We start from the raw sequence: 13,164 nt of genomic DNA, 5'->3' as shown, positions 1-13,164 counted from the left end.
GTCTCTATCTAGCTCTGTTGATTTTAATCCTATCCATTTCATTCCAAAGGTTAGGGCTAGTTTGTTAGCTCCATTCCAAGGTCACTACTCTACTGCTCTACTGTTCAGCTACAAGGAAGTAACAGAAGGAGATTTTCCTATTCTATGGCCCAAGTAAAGGTTATGTCCTTTTAGCCTTGCTGGTGGTCTTCCTTGGGACAGCCCTGCGTTGGCGGGTTTTCAGGGGCATAGGCTTTGGTATTTTCTCTGGTGGGTAGACCCCTGGGGATGTGGGCCTAGCAAGTCCCAGATTTATTGTCCACAGTCTTAGTCTAAGTTCTTCATTAGTAGTACACAGTTTTTCTGTAACACTAGGGGGTTTTACTGATTTATTCCCTTCCTTAGTCCCGTTAATCCCTAAATCCAGGGAAACATCCCCACCTGGGGAAACAAGGCCCTGGTTAGAACACATAGCGCTAAGAAGGGGAGCAAACATATTAAGAACAGTATGCCATATACGCCAGGTTCCTTGGAACATATGCTGTACAGATGTTTCTTCCCTGCAGCGACTGTGTCAAGCAGCAAGAATGGACCAGCTTCTGGCACTAAACTATTTGAGATCTCTAGTACTCACCTTTGCATTTTATTATAAACTAGGGGCCCAGTGCACGAATTCATGCACCTTGAAAGGAACTGTGAGCCGAGAGGCTATGCTGGGCAAGGGCAGGTCTTGGCCCCTCCTGTCTTGGCCCCCGTCCCCGTCTGCCAGCAGTCCCACTCCTGCTGCCATTGTTCCCATGCGCTGATGGCACGGAGCGATTAGGGCCGGCGCCAACAGTGGGTGTGAGCAGCAGCTGCTGCCCGCATCGCCCCCCAGGAGCAGGAGGAGGTGGAGAAGCCCTCAGGGGCAATTGGGGCTGGCAGTCATCACTTATACCCGCTGATGGCGCCGAGCATTCTGGACTGGCACTGGGCACCAGGAGCAGGTGTGAATGGCAGCTCCGGTGCTGCCTGAAGGTGTGAGTGGGGCCGGCACCATCAGCAGGTGCGAGCGGTGGCTGCTGCCCCAATCACCCCTGAGGAGCAGGGGGAGGTAGAGAAGCCCTTAGGGGTGATTGGGGCTGGCGCCAGCAGCAGAACCATGGCGTGCGGGAGCAAAGAATTTTCAGTAACCACCAGAAGCTCATCCCAATGACAGCAACTGGCACCTCACCTTGGTTTGGCACCCCCGCTCACCTGCTCTACCATCCTGCTGCGGCCAAGGCCCACCATGTTCCGTGCTCTGCTGCCGATGCCCACCATTTTCTGCACGCACCCCCTGGTGGTCAGCACATATCATAGTGACCAGTTGTTCAGTTCTGTTGTTCGGTCCATTCGCATATTAGCCTTTTATTACACTAGCATAGGATAGGATGTGAAGTAATTGAAGGAACTTTAAAATGAACAGGCCAAAGTAAAACTAGGAGGAAATTTTTATCTTCAAACGGACAAGTGGAAAGAGCAGCAACAACACGTAATTCATATGTCCTATTAAATCATCTCTTTCCATGAGGTGTTGAGTGTTTCTCCACATAAATATTGAACATGAATAGAGTTTACAGTAGATTTCGGGACACCTGTGTTTTCCATTTGTAAGCATGTTGATTTACATTGATATTGGATTGTACTAAACAAATAGTTGGTTATATTTGAAAGCTGTTTTATATAAACAATATGCTCTATATTGGAGGAGATAAGGTTTTATTAATCATTGCAAATAAGACTACTTCTGGGTAATTCATTATATTTCTTTAAAGATTATCAAGTGACCTTAGAGTATGGACAGATGGCTTGTTTTCTAAATGAATGATGTATGAATTCTCTTCCATAAATTGAGCAACACTGAGACTATTGTTAGAAGTCTAAGTAGGAAACCATTGAGCATAAGGAAGTAGAGATTTAATTTTTGTGATGCTATTTCATTTGTTAAATTTGAGGAAACCTGCATATTCTAACAAAATGGTAATTTCTATAAGATAAAAGTGATACATATTTGGAAATTGGCATGAGCTATATATTTTTTGCCCAATTAAAGAAAACTTCAGAAAGCTATAAAGAAAATTGCAAAAGTCAACCATAATCTCACTAATCAGAGAAACCACTATTAACTTTATAGAAGACTTTGTAAATCTAACCATACACACTGTTCACAGGGTATGTTTATGTTCTGTCTCTTTTCATGTGTCATTGTTTTTATGTCTGCATTATATCCCATTGTGTATAACAATTTATTTAACCAATCACTCATTGATGAACATTTAGACTTTTTGCAATTTTTATGTGTTGTAAAGAAATCTGTAATGTCAGTGTGTGTATATTCATGCATATTTATTTTTTAGTTGTGGTTTGGCACATTTTGATTTATTGGGGTGACAGTAGTTAGTAAGATTATATTAAATATTTTAGACTTTGTGGGCCAGTCACTGTCACAATTACTTAACTTAGCTGTTTTAACTTCCAAAGTAGCCAGAAACAGACAAACAAATGAGTGTGGGTGTTTTCCAATAAAACTTCTTTAAAAAGAGCCCACAGCCCTGGCTGGGTGGCTCGGTTAGTTGGAGTGTTGTCCTGGACACCAAGAGTTTGCGGTTCGATTCCCTGTCAGGGCACACACCTAGGTTGTGGGTTTGAGCCTCAGTTGGACCATGTACTGGAGGCAACTGGGGGCCATGGTGGGCTTGGGCTTCAAAGGCATTCTCCTCCAAATCATCTCTCTGCGCCTCCCCCGCCCCCCCCCCCCCCCTTCCTCACGCTCTACAAATCAGTAAAAACATACCCTTGGGTGAGGATTAAATAAATAAATAACATTTTAAAATGAAAACAGCCCATAGGCTATAGTTTGTCAGCCCCTGATCTAAGTTATTCCTTGGTCAAAGATTTTGTAAAAAATAATGCGTATATATTTTTAAATTGAATTCCAGCTAGAATAAGTCTTCAGAGTAGATAATGATAATCGTACTGTGATTCTATAAGCAAATGTCCCTTTTTAGGAAATACACACTTAAATATTTAGGGGTAAGGAGGCATCATGTCTGTAACTTATTTTCAAATGGTTCAGAAAACAATGCAGAGAGAGAGAGAAGCAAATGTAACAATTTGTTAACAATTGGGAAATCTGGATTCAGTATAAATAGAAACCCTTTGTACTATTTTTGCAACTTTCTGTAAGTTTGAAATTATTTCAAGACAAAAAGTTATATCTTGAAATAGTCTGTCCCTAAGGCCCTCACACTTCCTTAGTAAGATGTAAGTCACCCTGTAGAAGTACAGTGATAATAATGTATGAAACTGAAGATTGACTTGGTGATTCAGAATCAGAGCTGTTTCTGCTTGACAAAGGAATTGAAAAGGGCGAGTGTTCGACCCTGTTGTTTCCATAACAACCTCAGACTTTGCATACTTTTCAGAGCTTTATATTTCATGAAATGGTTGTATAAAATTTAAATTAGTTTTAAGTCAAAACATTAGTGGAGACTTCAATCAGATTTAAAAAGAGAGAAGGAGAAACCTAAGTGTATTATTGCAGGGTAATCATTTGGATGTGATTACTTTCCTAACAGCCTTTGAACCTGGGCAGAGGATCGTTTTTATTCTTTAGACTTCTTAAGTCAGCAATATTTGTATAATGGACTTGACCTTTCAGTATATTTCTGTCTTTATTATCTCTCAGATGAAGCGACCAAAGGATGCAGTCCTAATTTATCACCCTGTTGCTTTAGAGACCAGGTACTCACTCGGTGGCTAAGCTGGCATTCTGTTTTGGAGATTGAGGGGCCTCATTTGTGTTTTCACACAGAAAGAAGTCTTCCTAGCTCACCTGAAGAGAGATCATGGAAGGGCCTGGATTGTGTTAGATATTCATTCCCATAGTTTCATAAAGGTTTTTATTGATTTTAGAGAGCAAAGGAAGAAGGATAGAGAGGTAGAAGCATCATTGATTGGCTACCTCCTGCATGCCCCCTACTGGGGATTGAGCCCCCAACCTGGGCATGTGCTCTGACTGGGCATTGAACCAGCGACATCTTGGTTCATTGGTCAGTGCTCACCCACTGAGCCACGCCAGCTGGGCCCATAGTTCCTTTAATCTGACAACAACCTGGTGTGGTGGGATATTAGTATCCTCTTTTTACAAATAAGGCTCACAGAGGCTAAATCACTTGCCTGCAACCACACAAAACTAGCCAACGTTAGAGCCAGAATGCAAACCCAGCACTAAATACAAGCCATCCCAGACATTGCTGATTTTCTTTAAAACGGAATTTCGAATCTTCCCTACTCCCGAGGAGGGGCTGATTTCAGTATTTTTGTTTGTTTTTTTTAACTATCCACTAAGAGGTGATTACTGAAAATGGAATTATTCTGCTAACAAAAAAAATGTTTACATGTGAAATCCATGTGAGAGAATTTAAGATATATTTAGTATGTACTGTTTAAATATGTCCCTTAAAGATTTCTTTTTTAAAAATACAATTAAATATAATTTTTGCCATCATTTAGGACAGGGGCATGAAAATGTATCCTATAGCAGCACTTCTCTTTACCTAACAGATTCTTTTTCATTTATCTGGCTTATGAGTTTAAGAACTGTTCTGACTTAAACCTTTATGAATTAAACTTTAATGGCAGGTCTTTGAAAAGTTCTGTGGGAGTTCACAGTAATTTTTAGACCAAGAGATACCATATGTCTGTTTCAAGAGTTATACTTCCTGTGGGGCAGGGGGGAGAACCTGGATAGCCATGTACATCCAAATTGAGTCCTCTGCTGATAAGGGGCAGTTTCCAAGAAGATAGCTAATAAATATAGTATTTCCTTTTTTCTGTTAGAGTGACGGACCAAATGGAAGATGATTAAGAACTTAGCTGCATCTGTGGAAGCAACAGTACATAGTTACCCACTAGTTGAAGGTCCCATGAAATATTTCAGTTTGCATCTTCTGCGCTGTTAAAACTGCTTATAATGAAAAGTAGGTTAGATTAATACAGAGTGACCCTTCAGAGACTCAGTATTTTCTTTCTTTTCATAAGTGTTTTCTTTTTTCATTGTAGAACCTAGAAATTGTTTTAACATTTCAGAATTATAAATATTTTTTGAAGTTTTATTTTTTTTAGCCAAACTGATGGCATTGCTAGGAAGCATTAAATGCTCTCAGAATTAGAACTTACCAAAATGTGCTTTGTACACAGAAATCGAGTAATAGTACTAGAATTCTTCTTCACTTCAGAATTGAGCTAAAGGTTATTTCATACTCAAGCTTGTTTGTGGAGAGAGAAAGGAAAGAGGAAGAGGTCGAGCAGGGGAGAAAATGAATATGAACAAGGACATATGCATCTCCTTGTCAGTGTTTATCATGGCACTAATGGAGTTAGTAGGATCATCAATTTTGGTTCTAATTTTTAAAGGTGATTGATTGTAATATATGAAATCTGGCCCTGGATCTTCAATAGCCTTGTTGCTGCTTCCAGTTGAGATGGACAGTTAGCTGTTGGTCCCTAGCCTGGCAGTAATTTGTGCCCTGTAACCATAATCACATTGATCCAATATCTGGTGTTCAATATAAAATGGCCAGAAAATTACATCTCTTACACATTCTGTGCTGAGCTTGTTGTGCATAGAAGTTCCCCTTGTAACAGCTTGATAACTTATCCTATGTAATAAAAGTCTAATATGCTAAGTGTCCAGTCATCCATTCAACCAATGAAAGCATAATATGCTAATGATATGCTAAGGCTGCTCAACCGCTTGCTATGATGTGTACTGACCACCAGGGGTCAGACGCTCCGACTGTTAGGTTAGCTTACTGCTGGGGTCCGGCCGATCAGGACTGAGCGAGACCCAGACATGCCCTGGAGCCCTCCCGCAGTCCCTCCCTGCTGGCCAGCCTCTTACAGCCCTCCCAGGCCCTGATCGTGCACTGGTGGGGTCCCTCAGCCTGGCCTGCACCCGCTCGCATCTGGGACCCTTCGGGGGATGTCGAAGAGCTGGTTTTGGCCCGGTCCACAGGCCAGGCTGAGGGACTCCACTGGTGTACAAATTCATGCACCGGGCCTCTAGTGGTTAAATAAAGTATGCTGTAGCCATCTAATATGCTGGGAGGCATATTACCCTTTTACTATATAGGGTAGAGGCCTGGTGCATGGGTTGGGGCCGGCTGGTTTGCCCTGAAGGGTGTCCTGGATCACATTGGGGTCCCGCTTGGGTGCCTGGCCAGCCTGGATGAGGCAATGATGGCTATTTGCATCTGGTCACACCCCCTTCAGGGTGGGGGGTCCCCACTGGGGTGCCTGACCAGCCTGGGTGAGGGTCTGAGGGCCATTTTCAGGCTGGCAGGTGACTGACGCTCCCAACCCCGGCCGCCATCTTGGCTGACAGTTAATTTGCATATCTCGCTGATTAGCCAATGAAAAGGGTAGCGGTCGTACGCCAATTACCATGTTTCTCTTTTATTAGTGAAAGAGAGAGAGAGAGAGAGAGAGAGAGAGAGAGAGAGAGAGAGAGAATTCTGATAGGAGAGATACTGATTTACATTATGGGCCAGGAAGACTGGGAATGGTTATCTGCATTTAAACGCCTGCTGTTAAAAGTTCAGTTTTATACTGCCATCAGGTAATGTATTCAAATTAGTGTGTTATTTCTCCCTTCCCTGCTCTACTACTCTACCAAAATAGTCCTCATAATGTCTTTTTCAGAAACTTATTTAATGAAAGAATGCTCAAAAGTATACTTGGACACAGTAATTTCAGGTCTTTCACTTAATGGTTCTTTTTGTTTTGTTGTTTTTGTGTGTTGTTTTTTGTGGGTTTTTTTGCTCAATGTAACAAGCTTGTATAGGAGAGAATAGTTTGTAAAAGAGTTATATTGATGTTATTAAAATACATCCTCTTTTTGTCTGTTGTATAAAATTGTGTTCATGTTAGGAAGGGATTGAAAATTGATGTTGTTTTTTCCCCAGGTGAAAATAAGGTATCCCACCTGGGTCCAAGGAAGATTGAAAGAGATGTCAGAGTGTGTGAGAGCTCTTAAAGGCGATCTTGGTGTTTTTACTAAATTGCTCTCCACAAGATAGATGTGCATATACAGCTAGAAGTTTTTAACCTGTGACTGACGTTATTGGCAAAGTTAAATGCAGGGTCTGCAATCTTGTGTGTATTGACTCATGGTTTGGCTCTTGTAATTGCTGCTTAGTATGTGTCAGAAATTCTTCACAATTGATAAACTTTATGTTGTATCAAAAAATACTAGAAATGGTATTTTTACTCCAATAGAAAGCTACCTTTTGGTTTCAACAAAATTCAGGCTAGTTGACACAAGCTAAGCCACAGAGAAAATACTTTACATCCTTTATAGTGTATTTAACCTTTATAATGCTTTGGTAGCTTTCTAGTTTGACAAATACAGCAATTTGAGTTTAATGAGACTTTGTATGTAACAGTCTGTAACACAGTGCCTGGTAAGCTAGAACCTGTTTGAAACAGATACCAACTAAAACCAGCTTAAGCAAAAAAGGGGTATTTATTCTGAGGATACCATGGTAGTTTCATGGGCACCATGGGTGGTGTCAGGGCCACTGTTCAAGGTTGTGTGGATTAGGCTCTGCATAGCCTTTAGCAGGAGTGCAGCCAGTCCTTAGAAACAAACTGGAACCAGAGACCAAATCCCTGTCAGGCCTCTTTCCTTTCTGCTCCTAGCTGTTTATGTGCTTTATTCATCTGCAGATGCCTTTCTCCGCTTCCCAATTTGTAAAAAGATGCCGACAGCTATGTTTATCTATTCCATGTAAGGAATCTCTGAATCTAAATCCCCACCATGTGGGAAGGAAGTCTGATTAACCAGCTTGGCTCAGGTGTATGCCCCTGGACCATCTCATGAGGCAGAGCAGAACCATCTCACATAATAAAAGCCTAATATGCAAATCGACCGAACTGCAGAACGACTGATGGAACCAGTGGCTATGATGTGCACTGACCACCAGGGGTAGACACTCAACTCAGGAACAGGCCCCAGGCCAGCCAAGGCAGGTGCCAGTGGGGGGCCCCCGATTGCCCTGCCAGTCGCTCCACAGAGGGAGGCGACCGGCGGCGACGATGGGGGACGGGGCCAGCGAGCAGGCAGTGCCAGGCCAGCCATGGCAGGTGCTAGCGGGGGCCCCCTGATTGCCCTGCAGGTCGCCCCACAGAAGGAGGCAACTGGCGGCAGCAGTGAGGGATGGGGCCAGCGAGCAGATAGCACCAAGCTGGCCAAGGTGGGTGCCAGCGGGGGCCCCTTGATCACCCCACCAGTTGCCCCACAGATCATCTCTGATCACCAGCCAGGCCTAGGGACCCTACCTGTGCATGAATTTTGTGCACTGAGCCTCTAGTCCTATATAATAAAAGGGTAATAAGCAAATTGACCAAACAGCAAACGACCAGTCACTATGACATGCACTGACCACCAGGGGGCAGGCACTCAACGCAGAAGCTGCCTCTTGATGGTCAGTGTGCCCCACAGTGGGAGCACTGCTCAGCCACAAGCCGGGCTGATGGCTGGTGAGCACAGCAGCCCACCTCTGCAGCAGCGCTAAGGATGTCCAACTGATGGGGAGTGGGCCTAAGCCATCAGTCAGGCATTCCCTGAGGGCTCCCAGACTGCAAAAGGGCATAGGTAGTACTGAGGGGAACTCCCCCCTCCCCCCCAAGTGCACAAATGTTGTGTGCTGGCCCTAGTGTTATATAAGTAAGGCTGTTCCCACTATAACCTACTGAAGATTAGAGGGGGAGAGCTTAGCAAACATTAGTGCCTGGTTTAGTAAGCATATAGTAAGTGTTGAATAAGTATTATCAATTTCATCTATATATATAAAAGGCTAAGTGACCGACTGTACATATGTCTGACTGACCAACTGGCCAGCCAGTACATATGATGCGCACTGACAATTTAAAAATAAACATTGACTCGCACATGTGCAATCTTTGTCCCTGTCTGACACTAGCCTCCCGCTTAAATTAATTTGAAGACAGTTTCCCATGATGCCAGCATTTGCAATGACTATTAATAAATCACAAGGACAAACTCTAGACAGAGTAGGAATATTCCTACCTGAACCCGTTTTTGGACATGGTCAGTTATATGTTGCTTTCTCTCTTGAGTTCGAACAGTGTGTGACGTTAAAGTTAAAGTTGTAAATACTTCGTTGCAAGGGAAACTGGTCAAGCGCTCTGAAAGTGTTTTTACTCTTAATATACAGGGAGATATTAGAGTAAGTTTAATCAATTTATCAGTCATTGTTTTTATCAATGTTTTTATATCAGGTCTTTGTTGTTATATCATGTCTTTGTTATAGTTTATTTATTAATCAATATATATCATTTTCATATACATTTTACTAATTTTCTTTCATCTCTGACACTTCTATTATAGAGAAAGGGCAAATAGCAATATTAAAATATTTCTTCTAATTAATTTCCTTTCAATGTGCATGAATCCATGCACCGGACCACTAGTGTCTTTTATAAAATATCAGTCATGTCACAAAATACAAATTTAAGGAACATGTTTATTTCAAATAGATATTAATAGATGTTTGTAAACTCTATACATTTATTGCAAGAAAACATTGTGGGAACTTTTATCTATTAGCTAATCAGTATTTATGATTCTGATATGTTCGGTGAAAGTGCTGTTCTCTCATAATCTTGATAGGAATTTTCTCTCCCATTAACTTTCAACTGGTATCATCATGATGGTTTTATCTTTCAAATGTGCCCTAAACTCTTGTCTCCATCTCTCTGCTCTAACAGTGTTACCATGGCCTAGAAATGATAGCTGCTCCTAACCCATTCCACACTTTGCCCAACTCCAAGATTATCTGTTCAAATTCTTCTCATGCTTTAAGATATAACCTATATGTGTCTCCTTTAGATGAAGCCTTTCCCAGACCACTCACCCAGAGGCAGTCTTCACTCCCCCGAATTCCCATTACATCGTTCGTTATCCATACATGCCTGTGGTACACTGTGCTTCAGTCTTAGAATATAGTTTATTCTTTGAAACAATTCTAACTAATATTTAGATACTGGCCATGATGCTTCCAACCCTCTTGACAAAAGTAGGGTCCTTGTGGTCTGAGCAGCCTCAGGACCCTGGAGTTTATATAACTTAAATAGCCATAGACTGGACTTGAAGGATTTGGCCTAAAACTTCCAGGCAAATTCCATGGACATAGCCGCCCAATAGTTGTTTCAAAGGGGAGGGATGTTGTGACCCCATTACCTCCTCTGCGGCAGAAATCTCTATCCTTCCTTGGGACGCGGAGGAACCAGGTTTTCTTCATTCTCTAACAGAGACAAAAAGATTTGGAGTGAAAAGTTGTATAGACGTTAACTTTTCCTTAATCCTCGTTTATCTTTTGGAACAGGGGAGCACCCAGATTTCTGTAGAACCTAAAAACATCCAATCGACTTCTTATGAAAAAGGAAGCTATTGCATGATGATTGTTGGGATTCACTGAAAGCCTCCCATCCATACTCTATACCACTATTTGTTATCACATTTTGTTTTCACTTTCATTCCCCTCCCCCACCTCCTCTCTCTTTTATTAAAGATTTCATGATCAGCAACCCAAAGGACAGTATTGTTTCATGTTCATCTTTTCTTTACTATGCTTCTATTTATCCATAAAAATGTTTTCTCTCCTTTTATGGCCCCTTCTTTTTCCTTAGGTCTTTCGTCTACTGCACAGGAGAAACTTTCTAAAGGGACGAAAACTTGTAATTTTGTGAAAAAGTAGATATTTACCAGTATCAGTATCATCTCTACTATTTGGATGTAAATACCATGTTTGAGTTCATTATCCTTCTAGTGTGTTTGAACTAAATGTTGACATTAGTCACCATCTTTGTCTTTTCTAATAAGATAGTTTTTTAATCATAAATTATTTTAGCTTCTCTCCAATCTTTGTTCCTATAAAAGTAAATTAATACTTGAATGACATAAGATAGTTTAAGTATTCTAATGTCCTTAATTTATGTTTATTTCATGTTTGCCTCATTTCTTTAGCTGTACATTTTCATTCATTGCTTTTTAAATTTCCTTTTGCATCCCCATTTTTGACTAGTGCTCAGTCTTACTAAATAATAATAAACACTGAACCTTTTCATGGCTCCACATTTAATAGAGATATCTCATTTTACCAGTCACATTTAGAGAAGTTAACATTTGCCTAAAATTATAGGCAAGGATTGTTGTAGAAATTATGTGTCACCCCTAAATATTTCAGTATGAACCTTCTAAATGTAGGACTTTTACATAATCATTACCACACATAACAAAATTAAAATTTCCCTAATTTCCAGTTTCTATTAAAATGCCCCCAATGTCCCATAAATGTTTTTTGTAGCTTTTTCCCTAAACTAAGATCTCATCAAAATGCAAACACTACATTGGGTTTTTTGCCTTTTTTTAAAAATCTAAACCAGCCCCTCTAACTTTGGGGGCGGGGCAATTTCTCTAATCTGATCAGTCCTTGTACATTTATTAACTGGCTTCTTTTTGGTAGAGTGGGGGTGGGAAAAACTTCCCTTCAACTGGGTGCTTAATATGCAAACAAATGGATAGATGAATTTGAGAGCTAACTGCAGAAGCAGTACTTACGTAAATTTTGCATTTAAAGTGAAAGCTATATTGTTGAAAGAAAACAACCTCCAAGAAAACAAAAGGCTATATAAGACAGAAAATGATCTATAAATAATATTTAGTCATTTTTAGCCTTTAGAATCATCTACCTTGACAGCTTAATTAGAATTAGAACATAAGTAAAATAGCTATCAACTTTGATGGTAGAGTTTAGAAGGTAGAAGTGTACAAAGAGAAAATGTAACAAGGGAGGGATAGAAGTCCTAATATCAAGAGGGATACTGTCTATAGTTGATGAAATAAGACGTAGGAATGTATAGTATTAAAGTTATAAAGAGACACAGAGGACCTAAAACAGCGATGTAACTCTACTATCATTGGGGGAAGAAGAATGGGTTGACATCCTGATCTGTTATGGTAAAAAGTCAACAAACACTCTGAAATCTTACATATTCAGAACTGATGCGTTATCCAGGGGAAAAAGTTAATCCCTACAACAAGTAAAAGCAGACGAAGTTTAAAGGTGGTTGCTCTGGCATTGGAGTGGAGGGTTTGAGTATATTGGAAAACTAAGGGCTATCTGAATGACTTAACAGTGACCTGTATATTTATGTATCTTAAGACAAAAAAAATGGCATATTCAAGGTTTTGTTGCTTTATTTTTAATAGCTTTAATAAGATATAATTTAAATACAGTAAGTTCACTAACTGTGCAATTGGTGAATTTTGGTAATTGTATACAGTTACATAACCTTCACCCCAATCAAGGTATAGAATATTTCTTTCATCTTGAAAACTTTGTGCTACTTGCCTTCAATATTCAGCCCCCCAACCTCTTGTCCTTGGTAAGTATTCATCTACTTTCTGTCACTTTAATTTTGCTTTTCTAGAATTTACTACAAATTGAATCCTAGAGTATAGCGTCTTTTGTTTGACTCATTTCATTTAGTACACCTCTGAGAGTCTGTGTTGTGTGTACTGTCACAATAAAGATTTTCCTCCTCCTTTATTTGTCTATAATAGTCATTGTGGTACAAAAGTCAGCATCAACCATAGTGCTCTCAGTGTGTTCATGTTTTCTCACTGTCTACTATGAATCCATTAAATATCTTCATTTTTTTCTCTTTATCAAAGGTTGAATTAATTAAGGGGAATTTACAAAGTGTTGGACTTACACTTCGTCTTGTCCAGTCAACTGACGGGTATGCCGGGCACGTCATCATTGAGACTGTAGCCCCAAACTCACCTGCTGCACTTGCTGATCTTCAGCGAGGAGATCGACTGATTGCTATTGGAGGTAATTATGCTAATATGCAGTATAGTTTACATTTACAGAGAAAGCAGAGAGTAGATGTGTGAGTTCTCCTCTCTCCTTTATTTTCATAAGCACGTTACTTTTATAATAGAAAGTAGTAACTTTATTATAAAAATCTGAAGAAAGCCTTAAAATTTAACTTAAAACACACATGCCATATGACATTTAGGATACAAAGCTATAAAATAAACCTCAGCCGTTACTTGTTTGACATAACAGT

General features: G+C 40.4%; 1 protein-coding gene across 1 annotated transcript in view; it reads left to right on the top strand.

Moving 5' to 3' along the window:
- Positions 1 to 13,164, top strand: part of PDZD8 (PDZ domain containing 8) — a gene marked incomplete at its 5' end in the record, with an annotated part of 60,030 nt that overhangs the window by 37,397 nt on the left and 9,469 nt on the right. The window contains one exon of the mRNA XM_006754952.2: positions 12,764 to 12,926. Coding sequence (XP_006755015.1) covers positions 12,764 to 12,926 — 163 coding nt within the window. The remainder of the gene's footprint in view (positions 1 to 12,763; positions 12,927 to 13,164) is intronic.

Source organism: Myotis davidii, unplaced genomic scaffold, assembly GCF_000327345.1.
Source record: "Myotis davidii unplaced genomic scaffold, ASM32734v1 scaffold72, whole genome shotgun sequence".
NCBI lineage: Eukaryota > Metazoa > Chordata > Mammalia > Chiroptera > Vespertilionidae > Myotis > Myotis davidii.
The sequence above is the reverse complement of the archived record's forward strand: the minus strand, read 5'-3'. Positions and strand labels throughout refer to the sequence as shown.